This window comes from Sturnira hondurensis, unplaced genomic scaffold (assembly GCF_014824575.4).
Source record: "Sturnira hondurensis isolate 20B ecotype Veracruz unplaced genomic scaffold, ASM1482457v3 Scaffold0008480, whole genome shotgun sequence".
In the NCBI taxonomy this organism is placed as follows: domain Eukaryota; kingdom Metazoa; phylum Chordata; class Mammalia; order Chiroptera; family Phyllostomidae; genus Sturnira; species Sturnira hondurensis.
Window position 1 is genome coordinate 2,171,018 of NW_028081111.1, and position 24,069 is coordinate 2,195,086.

At 43.2% G+C, this 24,069-nt stretch overlaps 2 protein-coding genes across 2 annotated transcripts in view; one reads left to right on the top strand and one right to left on the bottom strand.

Moving 5' to 3' along the window:
* The window catches only part of CNNM3 (cyclin and CBS domain divalent metal cation transport mediator 3), a 36,430-nt gene extending 34,530 nt beyond the window's left edge, over positions 1-1,900 (top strand). The window contains exon 8 of the mRNA XM_037055034.1: positions 1,878-1,900. Coding sequence (XP_036910929.1) covers positions 1,878-1,885 — 8 coding nt within the window. The 3' untranslated portion in view covers positions 1,886-1,900. The remainder of the gene's footprint in view (positions 1-1,877) is intronic.
* On the bottom strand, positions 1,879-23,835 carry ANKRD39 (ankyrin repeat domain 39). The gene is made up of 4 exons (XM_037055038.1): positions 23,695-23,835; positions 17,923-18,026; positions 16,877-17,080; positions 1,879-2,312 (listed from the first exon to the last, which is right to left on the bottom strand). The coding sequence occupies exons 1-4, from the start codon at positions 23,780-23,782 to the stop codon at positions 2,169-2,171; spliced, it is 540 nt and encodes a 179-aa protein (XP_036910933.1). The 5' UTR covers positions 23,783-23,835; the 3' UTR covers positions 1,879-2,168.
* Between the last annotated feature and the right edge of the window lie 234 nt (positions 23,836-24,069).

A 24,069-nucleotide genomic window follows, 5' to 3' on the forward strand; every position in this document is an offset into this window, starting at 1 on the left:
CAGGTTCCTACGATGCTCTCCTGGCATGGGCCATGCCTTTCCATTGGGAAGGAGAGATTGAAATGCACTCCAGGCTCAAATACACAATGTCAACCATTAATCCAGTCACAAAGCAACCTGTCACAAGCCCCAAAGTCAAACTTCCTATGCGTCCCTAGCGTGCCAGCATGCCCTTCAACCAGCTGTGCCTTGAACTATGCCTTAACCTTTGAAAGGAAATCTGATAGCCAGTAAATAAGACTCCAGATTGGGAGCAACATAAGCAGAGATGACCAAAAGAGAGGGAGGGGAAATGTGGGTCAAGGACAGCCCAAGGCCCTGAAGGGTGGTCAGTGGCCCCACCCATTGGCTGGCTGGCTAATTTATCAGTTCTTGCCAGTCTTGAGACTAGTTTTTTAAAGAAACTCAGTCTTTATGCTTCAGGGTATTCTGTCAAAGATGATTTCTTGCCTTTCCTTATGAAGAAGGGTTTCTTAGCCCCGAGTGAAGGTGAACAGACAAGAAAAGGTCAGACTGGCTCTGGGCTGCACTGCCAGCCACACATTCATACTCCTCTCCCTCAGCAGTACCTGCTGGGCTTCATCCAAAACTCGGCCGAAAATGTGTTTCTTCCACATGAAACAAGCTGGCATTAACTCTGACTTATAATAAAATGACTCCTTGTAAAACATCCACACATAATGAATAAGGCCCAAGAAGACCCCCTTCACTATAAGCACTGTCAGCACGGTGGCCCCAGGGGGCCGCGGTCCCGTTTGCTACATTCCCTCCCAACTTCGTTCCTGTGATTTTGTAGAAGCACATGTTTCTACAGTCATGTTTTAAGATGCGTCACCCTGTGACCACAGCTCAGCATGTTTCCCACACCAGCATGTACCATCCCACTGCACTGCATTCAAATCGATGTGGACCAGGTCACCATCTCCCTGCCAGGGAGAATCCTGGTTTCCTTCTTTTTTCTTTAACATTATACCCCAGGCTCTAATGTGCTCTAATTTTTGTTAAGTGCATCTGTAGATAAGCGTCTTTGTAGATGCTTAGAAAAACAGATGAATGTTTGTCTAAGTAGCTACAGAGAAATTGAATTACTGGCTCTGTTCATTTAAATGTTAGCAAACACGGCCAAACTGCCATCTACGGTGGCTGTGCCAGTCTCTGTGAACAGATACTGACGAAGACAAATGACAGTATGAAAGGAAAAAATATATACATATAAAGCATGAAATCAATATCCAAAGTACATAAACAACTCCTGTGAGTCAATAAAAAAGAGAAAAATTTAATGGGCAAAGGATATAGACAGAAGTTCACAAAAGAGGTGTCGACCTCATTAGTACTCAGCAATTTAAAATAAAACAAAGCACCCTGGCAGGTGTGGCTCAGTGGATTGAGTGCGGGCCTGTGAACCAAAGGATCTCGGTTCAATTCCCGTATGCCTGGGTTGCAGGCCAGTTCCCAGCAGGGGACCCACAAAAGGTAATCATACATGGATATTTCTCTCCTTCTCTCCTTCCCTTTCCCTCTAAAGATAAATAAAATCTTTAAAAAATTAAAGCAAGAACACTTAAATCTATCAGATTATTTAAATGAACAAAAGGTACAAAAACATGCTGATCAGGTTGTGAGGAAGTGAGTGTTCTAATACGTTGCTTGCAGCAGGCCAGGAGCCCTCTCCAGTGCTCCCCACATACTCGGGCATCTAACCTCCAATGACTTGGAGATGGGCCCCATTATAATCATTCTCACCTTACAGGTGAGGAAACGGGAACAGGTAAAGTGACTTTTACCAAGGTCCTTAGGCTGGCAGAAGCTTTTAATTTGTTGTATCTTCCATGGTTTCTTCTAATATTTACATAATTTCGTGTTTTTCAATTTAGGTCTTTAACCTACTTGAAATTTTGGCATGTGATGAGGTAAGACTATAACTTTATTTTTTCCAAATGAGTACATGTTTCCAAATGAATTAATTTAAAATAGCATCATCTGTCCAGGTTTAAGCACTTGCAGCCCCCAAATCTACTCCCTCACTCCAGTGGCCAAAACTGGGCTCTTCCTGAGTCTTCAGGCCTCGGTTTCCCAACCTGCAGCAGGGATGGTGATCAAAGCTGAGGCCTGGAGGCCTCGTCTGTGTATCCTTGCATGGCAGCCTGCAGCAGAAGGGTGGCGATTCAGCTGGCCAGCAGGTCCCGCAGGTCACTGTTGCAGGGCAGCAGGTCACATGCTAGTCGTGCCTTCCGATCCCGGACGGCCTTCAGGGCTGGGCTGTGTTGCAATAGGAGGGAGCAGATGTCCATGTGGCCCTTTTCAGCAGCCTATGGAGAGAGCAGCCTGAATCAAAAGTCACACTCTTACTGGGTCCTGCTCTTTTTTGCTCTACTTCTGGGATTCTCTTGGTCCCCATGGAAATGGAGACACTGGCTGTTTCCCTAATTCCTATGAACTCCCATGACTTGTATACAGATGGGTAGAAGACTACATCTAGGGACTTTCTGGAAATTAGCTTAAGTTTTTGGTTCTTGTATTCTTTGTTCAATGGCTGTTCTTCTTTATCCAGGCTGCGCATTAAAGACAAGCGCAGAACCTGGAGCCTCTAAGTGTCTCTTACAAACGTACTGATCATCTGCAGGGTGCTGGGCACCACGAGCACAAGGGACATCAGGTGTGGCCCCTGCCCTCTGGGAACTTCCAGTTGAGCAGAGAAAAACAGGCCCAGGTTCCCAACTTTCTCCTCTTCTCCTTTGAGATGATCCCAATCTGGATATCAATTTCAAACCCACAGGTGGCAAACACAAGGCCCGCAAGCCAAATCTGGCCCTCCACCATGTTTTATCCAGCCCAGCACCTTGTTTCTACTGGGCGGCAGTGCCAACCTCTCACCTAACTGTTAGGGAGTAGTTACATTTATCCAGTCCTAAAGTTACATTCGGCTTTGAAGGCAACTGTAAGGTTGCTGTGGCCCCCAGTGAAAATGGGTTTGACACTCTCCTGCTCTATCTAATCTATCTCCAAAAAATAACAGAGTTAAGTGATTTACACAAATTATCTTATTTAACCTTCACAGTAACTACCACAGGTGAGAACTGTCATTATTCCCATTGTATATATGAAGAAAGTGAGGCTTATAAAAGTTAAGTGAGTTGCCCATGGTCACGAAGCTAGTGTGGCAGCTTGGGGATCCTAAAGCAGGTCTGTCTGACCTCAAAGTTTGATCTCCTAACAACTGTTATTCCACTGTATTCCCTACTCCTCCCAATAGACAAATGGATAATTATGGGAGTTTTTGAAAGATATCAAAATTAATATTATTAGCAACCATGACTTCAAATTTGAATCCAAATCATTTTTAGCAGGTACTCTTGATAAATACAGACCTAGGTTCTCAATTCTGTTGCCTCAATTCAGGGAGTGGTATGTTGTGGGCAACTGTGAGTTGCATTCCAAGTAATTTAGAAATAAAAATCTATTCCAAAAATAAATAAATAAAACCCAATGTTTGTAAGTAGTTTACTTATTTATTTATTTATTTATAGCCAGGATTTTAAATGATTTTCTTTCTTTATCCTCACCCAAGGACATTTTTTCATCAGTTTTAGAGAGAGAAGAAGGGAGCGAGAGCGTGAGAGACCCATGTGAGAGAAGCATGGCCAGACGCACTCTCCTACGCATGCCAACCAGGGGTCAAACCTGCAACCTGGGCATGTGCCCTGACAGGGAATTGGACCCGCAGCCTTTCAGTCTACAGGACAACGCTCCAACCAACGAAGCCATGCTGGCCAGGGGCCAAGTAGTTAATTTTTTGAAGAAAAAATGAGAGGTCTAAGATGGCAGTGGCCTAGGAAGACGTTGAACTCACCCCCTCCCATAAGCACACCGAAGTATATGCCCACATATAGAGAAAGCAATTCCTCCTAAGATACAACTGAGGGCAACTGAACAGCTTCTGCATAACAAATGACAGAGCGAAACTGTACCGGAGGAAGCTGAGGAACCATGGGAGCCCTCCAAGATCTGTGGGAACTCTCCGGGGTCAGAGTGCCATTGTTTGCATTCCCCTCCACCCCCACAGGGCAAGCAGGAGCTCTGTCCAGGTACTCTGGCCTACATGGAAGGTCACCGCAGTATGTTCCCAACCGCATCACCCAGAGCCTAATTCAGCCCTGCACCAAGGGAGCAAGCAGGACCAACAGGGAATTACCGCATGCACCTGGCCTCCCCATCTGGAGCTGCCCTAGCCTGGCAGGCCAGTGCCTGGGGTACTAGGAGCGCTTGTCTGGTTCCAATGGCCTGTTAAAACCACCCAGCACACACAGCCTACACAGAGGTCGCTTCTACATATGGCCACTTTTTCAAACTGGAAAAGATAGCTATTTTGTCTAATTATATAAATTAGAATGTCAAACAAAATGAGAACATGAAGGAGTATCTCTTAAGTGAAGGAACAAGAAAAATCCCCAGAAGAAAACCCTAATGAAACACAATGAACAATTTACCTGATAAAGAACTCAAAGAAGTGGTTATAAGGATTCTCACCAAACATCAGAGTAAAATAGAGGAACTGAAGGATAATTTCAACCTAAAGAGAAAGAGTAATAAAGAACTAAGCACCCCTGACTGATGTGGCTCAGTTGGTTGGGTGTTGTTCCACAAAGTGAAATGTTGCAGGCCAGGTCCCTGGTCAGAGCACATGCAAGAGGCGGCCGATTGATATTAATTACTCTCTCACATCAATGTTTCCATCCCTCTCCTTTTCCCTCCTTTCCCCTCTTCCTAAAAATAAATAAATAAATAAAATTTTTTTTTAAAAGAAAAAGAATCCAGCACACCTGAAGAATACAATAATGGAAATGAAAAGTACATCAGAAGTAATCGACCTTAGATTAGCTAATACAGAAGGCTGGATCAGCAACCTGGACGCCAGACTAGTGGAAATCAACCAATCTGTTAGAACAGCGAAAAGAAAAAAAGAATTTAAAAAATGAGAATTGTTCAAGGGACCTCTGGGAAAATATCAAGCACACAACCATTCACATTGCAGAGCTCCCAGGATGAGAAAGAAAGGAGCAAACTTTCCTCACCTGGGAAAGGAACAGACAGCCAGGTCTAAGAAGCAGAGTTCTAGACAGAGCAAATTCAAAGAGACCCACACCAAGATATATTATAATTAAAACAGCAAAAGTTAAAGATAAAGTGACAATCTTAAAGGCAGCAAGAGGCAAGCAAGTTGCATGCACAGGAAACCCCACAAGGCTATCCACTGATTCCTCAGCAGAACCGTGCGGGCCAGAAGGGAGCGACAGGACATGTTTAAAGTGCAGAACACAAGGAACCTACAACCTAGGACACTTTGCCAGGCAAGATTATCATTCAGAATTGAAAGGGAGAGTGTTTCCTGGACAAGCAAAACGTAAGGAGTTCAACATCACTAAACCAGCTTTGTAAGAAGTGTTAAAGGGTCTTTTTTAAGCAGAAAAGGAGAGACCATAACCACAAACAAGGAAATGGGAGAAAGGAAAAATACCTTCAGGCAAAGGTAAATACTTAATAAATATAGCTAATCAACCATTTAAAAAGATACTAAGATAGACAAAAGACAAAAGTATCAACCTCAACAAAAATCACAAGTAGTTAGAAAATACACAAAACAAAAAGATCTAAAATATGACATCAAAATGTAAAGTGTGGAGGGAAGGAGAGTAAAAATGTAGCCCTTTTAGAATATATGAGAACTGATACACCTATAAGCTTAAAATAGACAGCTATATATATAAAATACATAAACTACATGGTAGCCACAAACCAAAAACCTGCAAAAGGTACACAAAGAAATAAAGAGAAAGAAATAAAGAGAATTCTTTTGCACCAAACAAAAGAATAAAGAAAACCAGCAAACCATAAAGGAAGCAATCAGAAGAAGAAGAAAGGAACAGAGAAGCTACAAAAACAACCAAAATAACAACAAAAAGGAAGTAAGTACTGTTAATCAATAATGACTTTAAATGGATTAAATGCTCCAATAAAAACACAGAGGACAGCTGAATGGATTAAAAGCCATAACCCATCTACATGCTGCTCACAAGACTCGTTTGAAACTGACAGATAGCATACAGACTGAAAGTGAAGGGATGGAGAAAAATACTTTGTACAAATAGAAATGAAAAGAGGTGGAGTAGCAATGCTCATATCCGACTAAATAGACTTCAAAACAAAGAATGTAAAAAAAAAGACATTACATAATTATAAAAAGGTCAATTCAAGAGGAGGACAGAACCATCATAAATATCCACGCAGCCATAGCAGGACCTCATACGTAAAGCAATTATTAATGGACATGAAGGGAGAAATATACAGTAATACAAAAATAGTAGATTTTAATAACCCACTAACATCAATAGAGAGATAATTCTGACAGAAAATTCAAAAGGAAATAATGGCCTTAGTGTCACATTATACCAGATTGATGTAATAGACATTTTTAAAACATTTCATCCAAAAACTGCATAATACACATTTTTTTCAAGTGTGTGTGGAACATTCTCCAGGATAGATCACATATTATGCCACAAAACAAGTCTCAATAAATCCCAGAACCCTCAAATCATATCAAGAGTCTTCACCAACTACAATGGCATGAAACTAGACATCAACGACAGCGAGAAGAAAACTGGAAAACACACAAATGTGTGGAAACTAAACAACATGCTACTAAAAAGGAAATCAGTAACTACCTTGAGACAACTGAAAATGAAAACACAACTTTCCAAAATTTATGGAACATAGCAAAAGGGAGGTTTATAGTTATACAGGTTTACACCAAAAAACGAACAAAAATTCTCAAATATGGGCCAGTGAAGATGGCAGCGTGGGCAGACATGGCTGGCCTTTCCACACAACCACATCAAAATTAAAACTAAAAGTCTGGCTGGTGTGGCTCAGTGGTTGAGTGCCTGCAAACCAAAGGGTTGCCAGTTCGATTCCCAGTCAGGGCACATGCCTGGGTTGTGGGCCAGGTCCCCAACAGGGAGCGCACGAGGAGCAACCACACACTGATGTTTCTCTCCCTCTCTTTCTCCCTCCCCTTCCCCTAAATAAATAAATAAATAAGTAAAATTTTTTTAAAAATCACAACTAAACTATAGAACCATCACTCAGAACCATCAGAAATTGAGTTGAATGGAAGTCTGACAACTATGGCATTAAAGAAACAATACCCATCAAGACTGGGAGGAGGGGTGCAGACACTGAGGGGCTGGTCTCTCCCCCATGTGTGCTGGGTAAAACTTTGGGAGGGATATCTCAGGAGCAAGGGGTCACAGCCCCACACCAGGCTCAAGCCCAGGGTTCCAGCGGCAAAAAGATAAGTCCCCACAACTTCTGGCTGCAAAAACCAGCAGGGATTGAGTCAATGGGAGAAACTGCTAGAACCCCAAGCAGTTCCTCTTAAAGAACCCACACACAGACTTATTCAGACTCACTCCCTCTAAGCTCCAGCACCTGGGAAGGCAGCGGGCACCAGAGGCATACTGGGAGAAGCTGAATGCCTGCCATCAGGGCAAGCAGAGGCCATTGTCCCTTTTTTGAGCCCTCCCCCTGCGGAGCCATGGAGCCGGCAGGCTGATGCCACATCTGAGACGCCATCAACCTGGCTAACACTGTTTGACCCTCCTTGGAGATCCCAGAGTCTCTGCCCCACCCAATTTACAGGCCCACCCAAACTGCTTTTCCATATGAATGGCTGGTCTTGATTCCTGCTTCACTGCTTCCTAAATCCTCTCAAACAAACAACAGCTGGCCTCAGTAAACTCCAGGCTGGGCATCAGCAGCAGCCAGATTAACTTCACAGCTTGGCTTTACCTGGGAATCTCCGAGCCCAGCACAAGTAGCCCTCTCAGACTGCTTTATAGCTCAGGCAAGGTGGCCCTGCGCCAAACAGAGATGGGGGCTGAACTTGGCCTCTACCACCCGGGAAACCCCAGGACCAGTGTACCCAGTGGATAGCTACAGACCATGTTGGAGCACACCCCCACCCCCACCCCCACCCCCACCCCCCTGGTCCCTGCACAGCTGATCCTCCATGGAGGGCAGAGGTTGGTGGTCACTGGTCACAGCTAGTCCTTGCAGCTGACTGGCCTGGGTAAATCTCTCCCATTGATCTGCCAACAACAACGAAAGCTCAATTATAAGAGAAGGGTGTACTCTACCCACACAAAGGGAGCACCTCAAATACCCAGCTTGAGTAATAGGGGAGACTGTGCCACTGGACCCTACAGGACACCTACTACATTAGGGCACACTACCAAGACAGAGTCAAAGGAGCTATACCTAACACATAAGAACAAACACAGGGAGGCTGCTAAAATAAGACAAAGAAACATGGCCCAAATGAAAAATCAGAACAAAACTAAAAAAAAAAAAAGAGCTAAATGAAATGAAGATACACAATTTACCAGACTCAGAGTTCAAAACACTGGTAAGAATGATGTTCAAGAAATTTTGAGGACCTCAGCAGCATAAAAAAGATCCAGTCAGAAATGAAGGATTCACTCACTGAAATAAAGAACAATTTACAGGGAAACAACAGTTCAGTGTGTGAAGCTGAGAACTGAATCAATGATTTGGAACATAAGGAAGCAAAGAACAACCAATCAGAACAATAAGAAAAAAGAACCCCCCAAAAATGAGGGTAGTATAAGCAGTCTCTGGGATAATCTCAAGAGGTCCAACATTTGCATCATAGGGGTGCCAGAAGAAGAAGAGAAAGAGCAAGAAATTGGAAACCTATTTGTAAAAATAATGAAAGAAAACTTCCCTAATTTGGTGAAGGAAACAGACATGCAAGTCCAGGAAACAGAGAGTCCCAATCAAGTTGGACCCAAAGAGGTCCACACAAAAACACATCATAATTAAAATGCCAAGGGTTAAAGATAAAGGGAGAATATTAAAAGCAGCAAGAGAAAAGCAAAGGATTACCTACAAGTTCCCATAAGACTGTCAGCTGCTTTCTCTAAAGAAACTTTACAGTCAAGAAAGGGCTGGAAAGAAGTATTCAAAGTGAGGCAAAGCAAGGACCTAAATCCAAGATTATCCAGCAAAGCTGTCATTTAGAATGGAAGAGCAGATAAAGTGCTTCCCAGATAAGGTCAAGTTCAAGGAGTTCATCATCACCAAGCCCTTATTATATGAAATGTTAAAGGGACTTATCTAAGGAAAAGAAGATCAAAACCATGCACGTTAAAATGGCAACAAACTCAAAACTATCAACAAGTGAATCTAAGAAATAAAAACAAAAATAAAAATAAACTAAGCAAACAACTGGAACAGGAACAGAATAATAAGTATGGAAGTCATTTGGAGCATTATTAACTGGGAGGGAGGAGCTGGAGAAAGGGAGAAATGGTACAGGGATCAAGAAGCACAATTACAAGGAACAAAACAGATGGGGGATGTTAAGAATAATATAGAAAAGGGAGAAGCCAAAGACCTTACACACATGATACATGGACATAAACTAAGGGGCATGAAGTAAAGGGGTGTGAATTGCTGGAGGGAAAGGGGGTACCAGGCTGAGGGGGCAAAGAGAAAAAAAACAGACCATTGTAACAGCATAATCAATCAAATATTAAAAAAGAACATTAAAAAAATCCCAAATAAAGAATCTAACTTTATACCTACAGGAACTAGATAAGGAACAAACAAAACCCCAAATAAAAATAAGAAAATAATAAAGATCAGAGGATAAATAAACAAAATTATGATAAAAAAAGAAAAAGAAAACATCGATGAAACTAGGAGCTGGTTCTTTGAAAAGATAAAAACTGACAAGCTTCAAGCTAAACTAATAAGAAAGAGCCCAAATAAATAACATCAAAAATGAAAGAGGAGACATTTCAACCAAATTTGTAATGATTATAAACAAATGTGCAATGATATAAAGGATCATTAAAGAATACTACAAACAATTAAGTGCCAATAAATTGGACAAAATAGAAGAAATGGATAATATTCTAGAAGCATACAGCCTTCCAAACCTAAACCAGAAAGAAATAGAAAACCTAAGCAAACTGATTACTAGCAATAAAATTGAAGTAGTCATTAAAAAAAACTCCCCCAAAACAAAAGTCCAAGATCATATGCCTTCACGGGTAAAATCTACCAAACATTTATAGAATAGTTATCCTTCTTAAATTATTCCAAAAAATAGAAGAGGAAGGAATACTTCCAAACTCATTCTATGAAGCCAGTGTTACCCTGATACCAAAACCAGAGAAATATACTACAAAAAAAATAAGTAAATAAATAAAAATAAATTTGCCTTGACTAGTTGGCTTGGTGAGCTGGGTGTCCTCCTGCAAACAAGGTCACAGGTTTGATTCCCAGTCAGGGCACATGCCTGAGTTGCAGGCCAGGCCCCTGGTTGGGGTCAAGTTCAAGGCAACCGAATGATATTTCTCTCCCTCTCTTCCCTTTCCCTCTCTCTGAAAATTAAATAAATAGCCCTGACTGGTATAGTTCAGTGGGCTGGGCATCCTCTGCAGACCAAAGCAGTGAAATGGTGTGGGCTGGAATTGTGGTCAGGGCACATGGCTGGATTGTGAACCCAGTGACTGGCTGGGGCCATGTGAGGGGCAACCAATCAATGTTTCTCTCACATATCAATGTTTCTCTCCCTCTCTTTCTCCCTCCGTTCCCTCTCTCTAAAAATAAATAAACAAAATCTTAAAAAAATAAACGTAATTTTTAAAAAATAAAAGTAAATTTTAAAAAATATCACTCTGGGGAAAATCAAGTAGGAATAAGAAAAAGAAATTTACATATATATCAAATAAATTTGCATAAACCACTTCTCAAAGATGCATAAAAGCTGGTCAAGATGGAGCAGTAGGTAAACATGGCTCACCTCCTCAAACAACCGCATCAAAATTACAAATAAACTACAAAATAACCATCACACAGAAATGTCAGAAATCAAGTTGAATGGAAGTGTGACAACCACAGAGCTAAAGAAACCACATCAATCCAGACTGGTAGGAGGGACACAGATCCAGATCCAGTTGGTCCCACACCACATGTGGTGGATAAAAATTCAGGAGGGTTAGGGTCAGGAGTGAGGAGTCCCAGCCCCACACCAGGCCCCCCAACCCAGGGTTCCAGTGCCAGGAAGATAAGCCCCCGTAACTTCTGACTGCAAAAACCAGTGGGGTCTGAGTCAGTGAAAGGAACTATTGGATTCCCAAGCAGTGCCTCTTAAAGTCTCAGCTCAGGCTCATATCTTCCGAAATCCTCTCAAACAGACAACAACCAGCCTCAGCAAGCCCCCATCCCCCACACCTATGGCTACATGGCCCCAGGCCAGGAATGAGCAGTAACCGGCTTTGGATCCCAGTTTGGCTTCACCTCAGAACCTCCAAGCCCACCACAAACAGCAGCCATCTGCAGATTGCTTGTAGCTCATCCTGGGTAGCCCGGGGCAGAACACAGGAGGGGGCTGACCTGGGAAACCCTAGGGTCAGTGCGCCAGTGGACAACTACAGACCAAGTCGGAGAATCCCCACCCTGCTCCTACACAGCTGATCCTCCATGGAGGGTGGAGCTTTGTGGTGAGTGGTCATGGCCAGTCCTCGCAACTGACTGGCCTGGCCATATCCTTCCTATTGACCTGCCTACAGCAATCAAGGCCCAACTGCAAGAGGACGGTGTACTCAACCCACACAAATGGCGCACCTTGAGTACCCAGCCTGGCTGATAGGGGAGGCTGTGCTACTGGACCATATAGGACACCTGCTACAATAGCCCATGCTACCAAGACAGGGATTCATAGCAGCTCTACCTAATACACAGAAACAAACACGAGGAGGCTGCCAAAATGAGGAAACAAATAACACAGCCCAAATGAAACAGTATATCAAAACCCCAGGAAAAGAGCAAAACAAAATGGAGATAAGCAATCTATCAGATGCAGAGTTCAAAACACTAGTAAGGCTCAAGAAACTTTTTGAGAACCTCAGCAGCATAAAAAGGAATGACACAGAAATGAAGGATATACTAATGGAAATAAACAACAATTTGTAAGAAATAAACAGTAGAATAGATGAAGCCTAGAATCAAATCAATGATTTGGAACATAAGGCAGGAAAAAACAACCAATCAGAATAACAACCAGAAAAAAAGAATCTAACTTCCAGCCAAGATGGAGATGTAAGTAGATATAATTTGCCTCCTTGAACAACCAAAAGAAGAACAACAAATGTAAACCCAAAAACCTACCAGAACTGCCAGAAAATCAAATTGTATGGAAATCCAATAACCAAGGAGGGAAAGAAAAAACGTTCATCCATATTGGTAGAAGGGGCGGAAACTGGCAGCCAAGGCACAGATGTGCAGCAAGCTGGCAGCTGGAAGACCTGGTGGTGCGGCGGCAGCTGGCAGTCCCCCATTTGCATGTGGGTAAAATCAGGGGTAGCCCTGGCTGGAAGGGTTCAGTGGACTGAGTACAGGCTGTGAACCCAAAGGGTGGCCAGTTGGATTCCCAGTCAGGGCACATGCCTGGGTTGAGGGTCAGACTCCCAGTGGGGGTGGTGTGAGGGGCAGCCACACACTGATGTTTCTTTCCCTCTCTTTCTCCTTCCCTTCCCCTCTCTCTAAAAGTAAATAAACAAAATAAAATAAAATAAAACAACCAGAGGTAACAATTGGAGAGTGAGACAGATTGCACAACCCAGGGTTCCAGAGTAAAATAAAGCCTCAAAACTTGTGGCTATATAACCCGTGTGGGGTTGCAGCATCAGGAGAAACTCTCAGCCTCTCAGGAGAGTTCACTGGAGAGACCCACAGGGTCCTAGAATGTACACAAACCCACCCAACTGGGGAATCAGCACCAGAAGGGCCCAATTTGCTTGTGGGTATCGGGGAAAGTGATTCAAAGCCCTGGGACCTGAGCAAGTGGCATTGTGCCCCCTCTGACCCCTCCCCCACATAAGTGCCACAAAGCAGTGAAGGAGGTAGCCCTGCCCTGGCCGCTACCTCAGACTCCGCCCCTTACAACTTAACAGGTATGCTGAGACAAAGAAACATGGCCCAAATGAAAGAACAAATCAAAATCCTGAAAAAAGACAAAGCAATGAAGAGATGGCCAACCTATCAGATGCAGAGTTCAAAACACTGGTAATCAGGATGCTCAGAGAAATGGTTGAATATGGTTGCAAAATGGAGGAAAAAGGCTATGCAAAGTGAAATACAGAAAAATACACAGTGAAGGGAAGGAAACTGGGACGCAAATTAACTATTTGGAGCAGAAATAAGAAATAAACATTCAACCAGAACAGAATGAAGAAACAAGAATTTTAAAAAATAAGGAGGCTGAGGAACCTCTGGGATAATTTTAACCATTCCAACATCTGAACTACAGGGGTGCCAGAAGAAGAAAAGGAAGGGCAAGACATTGAAAACTTATTTGAACAAATAATGAAGGAAAACTTCTCTAATCTGACAAAGGAAATAAACTGCCAGGAAGTTCAGGAAGCTCAGAGTCCCAGAGAAGTTGGACCCAAGGAAGCACAAACCAAGGCACATCATACTTACACTACCCAAGATTAAAGATAAGAAAAGAATCTTAAAAGCAGCAGGACAAAAGGAAGACAGTTATCTACAAAGGAGTTCCCACGAGACTACCAGCTGATTTCTCTAAAGAAACCTTACATACAAGAAGGGGCTAGAAAGAAGTACTCCAAGTCATGAAAGGCAAGGACCTACACCAAGATTACTCTATCCAGCAAAGCTATCATTTAGAATGAAAGGGTAAATAAAGTGCTTCCCAGATAAGGTCAAGTTAAAGGAGTTCATCATCACCAAGCCTTTATCATATGAAATGTGGTAAGGGACTTATCTAAGAAAAAGAAGAAGAGCAAAACTATGAACAGTAAAATGACAACAAACTCACAACTATCAATAACTGAACCTCAAAAAAACCAAAAACAAACGAAGCAAACAACTAGAACAAGAACAGAATCACAGAAATGGAGATCACATGAAGGGTTATCAGTGGGAGGGGCAGAGGGGCAATGGGGGAAAAGATACAGGGAGTAGGATAAATGGTAGGTACAAAATAGACAGGGGAAGGTTAAGAATGGTATAGAAAATGGAGAAGCCAAAGAACTTATATGTATGACCCATGGACATGAACTTGGGGGGCAAATGCTGGTGGGAGGGGGTGAAGGGTGGAGGGGACTAAAGGGAAGAAAAAAAGAATGGGACAACTGTAACAGCATAATCAATAAAATAGATTTCAAAAAAAAAGGAAAAATTAAAAAAATGAGGACAATGTAAGGAGCCTCTGGGACAATTTCAAGCGTACCAACATTCACATCATACAGGTGCCAGAAGGAGAAGAGAAAGAGCAAGAAATTGGAACTTTATTTGTAAAAATAGTGAAAGAAAACTTTCCTAATTTGGTGAAAGAAGTAGACATGCAAGTCCAGGAAGCACAGAGTCCCAAACAAGATGGATGCAAACAAGCCTACTCCAAGACACATCATAATTAAAATGCCTAAGGTTAGCCCTGGCTGGTGTGGCTCAGTGGATTGAGTGCGGGCTTGTGAAGCAAAGGATCGCAGTTTGATTCCCAGTCAGGGCACATGCCCGGGTTGCAGGCCAGTTCCTAGTGGGGGACACATGAGAGGCAACCACGCATTGATATTTCTCTCCCTTTCTCCTTCCCTTCCCCTCTCTCTAAAGATAAATAAATAAAACATTTTAAAAAATGCCTCAGGTTAAAGACAAAGAGAGAATCTTAAAAGCAGCAAGAGAAAAGTAGTTACCTCCAGGGGAGTTCCCATAAGACTGTCAGCTGATTTCTCAAAAGAAACTTTGAAGGAATATTCAAAGTCATGAAAAGCAGGGGCCTACAGCCTAGATTGCTCCACTCATCACTTAGAATGGAAGGGCAGATAAAGACCTTCCTGATGTGTGCATTGGCTCGCAATGTCCGCGGTGTCATGGATGAGACCTGAGACAATTCACATGGACTACTGAGTCCTGTGGAGGAAAAGGGATGGCATGGTTACTCCCTCGAGGGTGGGGGGGGGGGAGCCTCAGAACGGCCTGGCCACCCTCTCAAGGGGAGAGCAGCTTGGAGTGGCCGGGCAACTCTCTCAAGGGGGGAGAGAGTGCGCTGACCCTTGCCTAGACAGGCTTTTTTATTGTTTTGGTTTTTTTTTTTTTCCCACAGGAGTTCAGGTACAACTTATTAATCATTGTCAGGCAGTAAACAGTAGATAGTATACAAAGAACCATTAGGGCTTCTTCTAAATCAGGGTCTATCAACTAAAAGGCTACAGAACTTTGGGAACATAAACTCTTTTTCTGCTGGGCCTTTATCATTTAACTAAAAGCATTCTGAGCAAAGCAGACTTCACAGGATTGTTGGGAATTCTTTCCTTTGCCAGATCACCCCGGGGAACCTGCCATTCCCAGCACAAGGCTGCGCCACCCTCTGTCACTGTTTTCAGGCTTAAGTCAGGCAGAGGAGGCAGCCAAAGAATTCTCAGAGACTTCTTACAGACAGACTGAGGACTCAGGCTTTCTCAAAGCTGGGGGGGGCGAGGGTCCATCACCCCCTTTCTCCATAGCCTCCCAAGTCCTTCCCTTGGGCCTCCACGTGATCATGCCTGTCTTAGGTGATTCCCCCCTTGGGGAATCTTACCCATCATTGGCTAACTGACCAAGCATTGGGGGCCAGTTATGGATGAAGGAGCAGAAGTGGTGCTCCTGCCAGGGAAATAAGCTTCTTCTCCTTAGTGGCTTATGGTCCAAATGTCGCTCACTCAGCCTTAGCCATGGGGGGTTACAGCTCCTGAAACCAGGCAGGGCGGTCCCCAACAACTTCCCAGACAAAAAAAAATCTAAAGGAGTTCATCATCTCCAAAGCATTATTATATAAATTGTTAAAAGGATTTACTTAAAGAAGACCAAAACTATGAACAATAAAATGGCAATAAATATGTACGTATCAATAATTGAATCTAAAAAACAAACTAAGCGAACAAGAACAAAAGACAGAATCATGGAAACAGAGAACATTTTGTGGTTGCCAGATGGAAGGGAGGTGTCGAGGGATGGGTGTAGAGGTGAGGAGATTAAGAAGTGCAAATTGGTAACCATGGGGATATAAAGTACAGCACAGGAAATGGAGTAGCCAAAGAAGTTATACACATGACCCAGGGACATGAACAAAGGGGTGGGGATTGTCTGAGGGACTGGGGAGTGCTGGGTAATGGGGCCAAAGGAGGAAAAACTGAGGCAACTCTAATAGCATAATCAATAAAACATAATTTAAAATTTAAAAATGGGTAAAAATTATGCCTTAAGAGAGGGACCTAGAAGACTGAGAGACTAGGGTCAGAGGTTGAAGGGAAATTCATTTTCACAGTATACCATCTTGGACTCCTGAAACTGTCTACCCCATGTAGGAATTCCTAGGCAGAAGTGTGATGAAATGATCAGTGCAGCTATAGCATGGAGAGTGGACTACAGGGACAGGCGACAGCAGGTATAAGTTTCAGGGAACAACTAGGGAGAAAAGCACTCACACATATCACTAAAGGAAAGAAAAATAAATTGACACTGCATTTAATTCCAGTTTACACGAACTGGATGAAAGGATGACATGCAAATTTGTGAATTGTTCCATATTTTTTATGTACGTGCACAGAAAAAATGCTGGAAAATTACACATTAATCTCAAAGTATGAAAGTGAACACTGATATTAGAAATTATTTTGTTTTCTACTTTATGCTTTTGTTTTTCCCATGTTTCCTATGGTGAATATGTTATACCTTTCATAATGACAAAGACCAGGTTTCTGAAGAGAGAGAGGAGCCATACCTTATGCAGACTGGTCATGCCATCATCATCTACCAGCCTGGGGTTGGACCCGTGTGAGAGCAAGAGCCGTGCAATCTCAGTGTGCCCACAGTAGCTGGCTCGGTGCAGGGCGGTGGCACCCCCATGTGTCTGGGCATCACACTTGGCCCCATTTTCCAGCAGAAACTGGCATACTGCATAGTGCCCATTGCGGCTGGCATAGTGCTGCAGGGAACAGAGACGGAGGTCAGATAGCAGGACCAGGCAGGTGACTTGGCAGGGAGGGGTGGCAATTGGCCCTGGATCCTCCAGGGACTACCTCCATCTGCTGTGTGACCTGGGTAAATGTCTGCATGTCTGGCATCAGTTTCCTCGATCATTTCTACCTCACAGGGGTATTATGAAAATGAAAGTAAATGACTAATGGAAGGCACTTATCCTAATTAAAAACCCAGTTTCACATGACACTTAAGAGAGAAACCCTACCCTGACTGATGTGGCTCAGTGGGTTGGGCGTCCTCCTGCAAAGTGAAAGGTCAACAGTTCCATTCATTCCCAGTCAGGGCACTAGCCTGGGTTGCAGGCCAGGCCCCTGGCTGGGGGCATGCGTGAAGCAGCAGATAGATGTCTCTCTCTTGCATCGATGTTTCCTCCCTCTCTTTATTCCTCATTTCCCCCTCTAAAAATAAATAAATAGGCCCCGGTTGGTGTGACTCAGTGGATTGAGCACTGGCCTGTGAATCAAAATGTTCTCAGGTTCGATTCCCAGCCAGGGCACATGCCTGGGTTGTGGGCCAGGTCCCTAGTTGGGGGTGCGTGAGAGGCAAACCACACATTGATGTTTCTTTCCTTCTCTTTCTCCTTCCCTTCCCCTTTCTCTGAAAATAAATAAATAAAAACTTAAAAATTATTTAAAAATGAATAAATAAATATATAAATAAAATCTTAAAAAAGAGAGAGAGAGAAACCCTGCTGGGAGAGAAGGGAGAAGACAAAGAAAAAGGTAAGCTTCGATCCCTCTGTGATGCAGGGGTCCCCAAGCTCACACCAAGTTCCTCCCAACTCACCAGAGCAGTGTAGCCAGCCAAGTCGGGCTGGCTAGGGTCTACTGCCTTCTGAATTAAATACTTCACTCGGCCCAGGTCTCCATTCAGGGCTGCTGACCAGATTCCTGTGGAAAGACAAACCAAAGTACAAAATGATGCCGAATGAGGACTTTTTGTTTTTTTAAGATTTTATTTATTTATTTTTTGACAGAGAGGAAGGGGGAGAGAGAGTGAGAGAAACATCAATGTGTGGTTGCTTCTCGCATGCCTCCTACTGGGGACCTGGCCTGCAACCCAGGCATGTGCCCTGATTGGGAACCAAACCAGCAACCTTTTGGTTCACAGGCTGCGCTCAATCCACTTAGCCACACTAGCCAGGGTTGAATGAGGACTTTTAATGTTTCCTTTACCTCTTGATCTTCATGTTTTTCATTAAGTAAATCATAAAAAGTGGGTGCCTAGTTAATATTCATTTTAACAAATATTAACTGAGCACTTCCAATGTGCCAAGGATTATCCTAGGTGTTGGTGATGTAGCTGTGTACCAGATAAAGAGCTTGTTGTCTAGGGTAAGAGGACTGAGCAGACACAGAAACCCCTTCTCCTCACTTCAAACACACAAATGTTGAGTAATGTTTAACATATTTGAGGAGCACAGAGCTCTGGGCAGCACAGAGCTCATGGGCCTGCAGCCTATGCAGCAGCCCAGCCCCGCAGCCTGAGGGCAGGAGCTGCCCTGGGATTCTGTGCAATGGTCCCAAGCTGCTCTCTGTGTGTAAATTCACAGAGAAACATGAATGGACAACAGAAAATGGAAAAGTAGAAATCAGAAATTTTGTACCGGTATATTTGGGAGATGTGGTTTACTGTAATCTGCCTGAAATTGGGACAAAATTGAACAAACAAGATGAGTTTAGTGCTTTGGAAACTGTGAAAGCTGCTAGTGAACTCAATTCTCCTCTAACAGAAGTAACTGATAATAATGAAGCTCTTGCAGAAAATCCAGGACTTGTCAACAAATCTTGCTATGAAGATGGTTGGCTGATCAAGATGACACTGAGTGCCCTTCAGAAGGAATGAACTCATGAATGAAGAAGCATATGAGAAATACATAAATCTAGTGGAGTGAAAACAGACCCCCCCCAATAAAGCAGTATGAAATAACTTAATCTAGCATTGTTATCTTAAATTAGTGGTAGACAGAAATTTTAGAACAGCAACTTTTAGTCATACCAATGGGAAAATAAAGTACAGTAATGCTATTGGAAGAAAATACCCCTTAACTTTCTAATGATTACAGATAATCACAATTTACATCTTTTTTTACAATACCCTATGATTTTTAGGCTAGGCTAAAGTTATTCAGAATTCCCAAAATTACCTGTAGTGAAATCTAGTTATAAAAATTATGTATTTCAAGATATCATTGTCATCTTAAGCCTTATGTAATATTGTAACCTGCTTACATCAGTCTCTGGATTTGGGTCAAAATACTTAATGAACTTTCCATTGGAAATAACTGGCAATGGAGAAAAGTTTTTGTTAGCTGTTACAGTGTCAGATGATGAACAGTACTATCTTCATTTAGCAATATACTGAGTTTGCTGGTGCTATTTTTTAAAAAAAATTTTAAAGATTTGTTAGTTTTAGACAGGGAAAAGGAGGGAGAAAGAGAGGGAGAGAAATATCAATGTGTGGTTGACTTTCATGCATCCCCAACTGGGGACGTGGCCTACAACCCAGGCATATGCCTGGGAATTGAACCCGTAACCCTTTGGTTCGCAGGCTGCGGCTCAATCCACTGAGCACACCAGCAAGGGCTGCTGGTGCCATTATTATACAGTGAAGCAGTAGCCTTGAGGGAAAACAAGACAGTTTAATAAAATGTTCAATTTCTTTATTAAAAAATAATAAAACAAAATGTAGTCAAATTCAACAGCAAGAAGAGGACTCTGCCAGGTGCCAGAACAAGGTGAAAACCACAGCCAAAGTCCTGTGCCAGCACTGAGACTGGAGGATCCAAGGTGTCCTCAGAACTAGACACACACCTCAGAGGCTTTGGGTCCCACGCTGGAGCAGAGTCTGGGGCAAAGACTGCAGGCCACGCGCATGGCAGGGAAGTAGATGAGCCAGGGCCAGGAGCACATGGCCAGGAGCAGGCACAACATGGATAAACCAGAAGTGAAAAATCTCCACTCTCCTACTCTGAGTAGAAGCAAGAAGCAAGTCGCCACGCCCTTTACTCTTTCAGCGAGTGTTTACTGAATACTTATTATGCATCTGGCACTATTCTGTGTACTAAGGGTCAGCCAGGGAAAAAACCTCCCCCTCCCAAATCTTGGACTTATGGAGCCTATATTCTAATTAAAAAAGACAGGGAAAAAAGAAACACTACTACACACACACACACACACACACACACACTCACACACGAAATAAGTCAGGTGGTGCTAAGTGCTATGAAGAGAAACCACATTTTGCTGTGTATAATGTGCACTTTTTTGTCCAAATTTTTTAAGGAAAAATAAGGATGTGCATTATACATTAGTACCTGAAATACCTTGTATCTGTTCTTTTGCTTTGTAATTATTTGTTACATAAAATTTCTTGAACCATACATTTGAAAATAAATGCTAAAATTCCTTTATAATACAAAAAACAAGTATCTAGCCCTGGCTGGTGTGGCTCAGTGGATTGAGTGCTGGCTTGTGAACCTAAGAGTTGCCGGTTCGATTCCCAGTCTAGGGCACATGCCTCGGTTCCAGGCCAGGTCCCCAGTTGGGGGCACCTGAAAGGCAACCACACAGTGATATTTTTCTTCCTTTCCCTCTCTAAAAAATAAATAAGTAAAATCTTAAAAGAAAAAACCAAACCAAGTATCTAAATATAAATAAAGAAATCATTGAATTTAAAAAGTAAATTGAAAGATTTTTCCCTGAAAGTTTGGGCCAAAAACACGGGTGTACATTATTCACAGGAGCGCATAATACATGGCAAAATATGAGTAAAGCAGAGAGGGGGTATAGGCAGTGGTCAGGGATGGCATCTCTGATAAGGTGACGTTTGAATAGAAACCTACAGGCAATGAGAAACAGCATCATTTGAATACATGTGAGAAGACAGCAAGGGCAGAAAAAACCTAAAAAATCAAATGCTCTGACCTATGTAACTTGGAAGTGTGGGACTTAAATCTACCTACATTACCCTTAAAGGACAAACCCCCAATTTAAAATCTGTCATAAAACTGATCCAGACAAGTGAACCCTATAAGGGCCAGGCAGAGGCAACTTTTAAAAATGCCTTATTAGCCCTGGCCACGGTGGCTCAGTTGGTTGGAGGAACATCCCATAGACCAAAGGATCATGGGTTTGATTCCTGGTCAGGGCACATGCCTGGGTTGCAGGTTTGGTTCCTAGTCAGGGCGTGTACAGAAGGCAAGTGATTGATATTTTTCTCTCACATCAATGTTTCTCTCCCTCTCTCTTCCTCCCTTCCCTTCTCTTTCAAATCAATAAGCATCTCCTTGGGTGAGGATAAAAAATATAAATTAATTTTTAAAGTGCCCTATAAGAATGCACCCATTAGCCAGCAAAGGTTATCTGTGAGAATCTCTAATAAAGAGTTACACCCATCCAGTGAGCTCAAAGATTAGAAAATGACAAGCAAGAAGCAACCCATTGCCATGCAAGACATTCAGCAAAATAAGAAAATGCATGTTCCAAATCCTGACCATAATGGTATAATCTAAGACTTCAAAACATTTAGTGTGCTCGTGGAGATAAAGGAACGGAATCCACAAATCAACAAAACATTGGGGGAAAGAGCAGGCAGAGGAAACAAAAGTCAATAAATTAAAAAATAGAATCACTAAAATAAAACAATACAGTTCAACAGTAGTGCAGGTCCAGCTGAAGAGAGAACTAATGATTTGGAAATCACCCAGAATAAGGAATGGCAAAGAGAAAAATATTCAAGAGGTAAAGAAACACAGAAGACAGAATGTACCAAAATATGTCTAATGCAGGTTTCAAAAATAAAAAAAACACAGAGAGGAAATGTTTTAGGAGGGAACACCTGACAATTATCCTGAAGTAAAGATAAAAATAAACTCTCAGACAAAACACTACATTACAGGCCAAGGAGGATTAATAAAGACAAACGTGGCGTGGTGAAATGACTGAACATCAAGAATTTTAAAAAGCCCCAACTGGTGTGGCCCAGTTGGTTGGATATCATCCTGCAAATCAAAAGAACACTGGTTTGATCCCTGGTCAGGGTACATGTCTGGATTCTGGATTTGGTATCCTTGCTGGGGTGTGTACAAGAGACAACAATCAATGTCTCTCTTGCACACCAATGTTTCTCTCTCACATTGATGTTTCTCTCCCTTGTCCTCTAAAAATAAATAAAATCTTTTTAAAAAAGAATAAAAAAGTTATAAAAAGAAAAATTCTCACCCACTAGAGAATTATGATCAGATTATCAGCAGAATTCTTAGCAGCAGTAGGTACAAGAATGTATAGGAGTAATATTTCCAAAGGATTGAGTGGAAAAAATAACTGTCAACCTGGAATTTTATACCAGCTAAACTCCCCTTCAACTGTGTCTGTGTGTGCCTGTATGGTGGGAAGGCATGCCCACTGAAAAAATGATTAAAGGATATATATATACTTCAGGGAAATGAAAAATGAACTCAGAAGGAAGATATGAAGAAAAAATATCCACACAACAAAAAAGATAAGGACATTTCCATGTGTGGAAAATAAATGATAAGCAAACAAAATACAGATACACCTTTTATTGCACTTCACCTTATTGCGCCTCACGATGTTTTATATTTTACAAACTGAAGGGAAGACCATCCATCAGCAGAAAGATTACAATGCGCTTTATCGAGATACTTCCTTTTACAATAGTCTGGAATCACACCTGCAATGCCTTCGAGGTGTGACCGTAATGTCAGATTGTAAAAATTGCTCTGATGGAAGTAAGGTGATTTGTCAGAGTAACTTGGAGGCAAAGGGGCCCTACTTCGCATAAGGCAAGATTTCCTTCTCCACAGCAGCACAACTGACAGTGTGGGCCAGATAATTCTGGTTTTGGTAGCCTCTGTGCATTGTGGGCTGCATGCAGCATCTCTGGTCTCTACCTACTAAAGGCCTGTAGCACCCTCCTAGTTTTAACAACTGAAATTACTCTAGACATTGTCAAGGGGCAGAACTGTCCTAGTTGAGATCTACTAGTTCTCACTACTCATGAGATCCGTTAAGGAAGAGGTGGAATAAAGCAAGCAGGTGAGAAAGGTGTGATTTATCCGGTCCCACGGATAAATAACAGGGCAGCTCAAAAAGGGTTAGTTCCGCACTAGCTGGTGTAGCTCAGTGGATTGAGCACGGCCCTGTGAAGCAAAGGGTAGCCGGTTCAATTCCCAGTCAGGGCACATGCCTGGGTTGCAGGCCAGGTCCCCAGTAAGGGACACGTGAGAGGCAACCACACATTCATGTTTCTCTCCCACCCTTCCCCTCTCTCTAAAAATAAATAAATAAATATATTTTTTAAAAAGGGTTAGTTCCCCGCACACTGCTGACGCCTGCTCCGCTGCTCCATCCCCAGCATGGGCGCACATCCCCAGGCGTCCCTCTCTGGCACCCGAGAGGCCCAAGCTTCCCTCCCTGCGCGCCGGTCTGTGTTTCAAGTGGGCGAGCTCCTGCCAATATCGGATGAGCTCTTTGCCACCCGGGGCCTCCAGCCCTCGACCGCCCGGGGCCACATCCGGCTCTGCGCCCGCCTCACCCCTCTCGAAATCCACCTCATCCAGCGTCTGCCGCCCGCCCGAGTGAGCGCAGCAATGACCGTCGGTACAGGGACCAGGAGCCGCCATGCCCGCACGGTAGAGTCTCGCAGTAGGGAGGGCACCACCCCGCCGTCTGCGGGACCTGACCGGTTGGCGTTCTCGGACCGACGTCCAATCAGGCACCCGACTCTCCTGCGGGAGCCAATCGGGCGGCCAGGCGAGACCCAGGCTGCGTGCCTCTTCGAGGACGGCCGCGAGGTGGCGTCCCATGCTCAGCGGTGCCTGTGCCACCACCCCAGTCACAGGGGCCGGGGAAGGGTAGGCGCGAGGCGGGGCACTTAAGTGTCTCTCGCTAGAGCCAGCCCTCCAGGGGT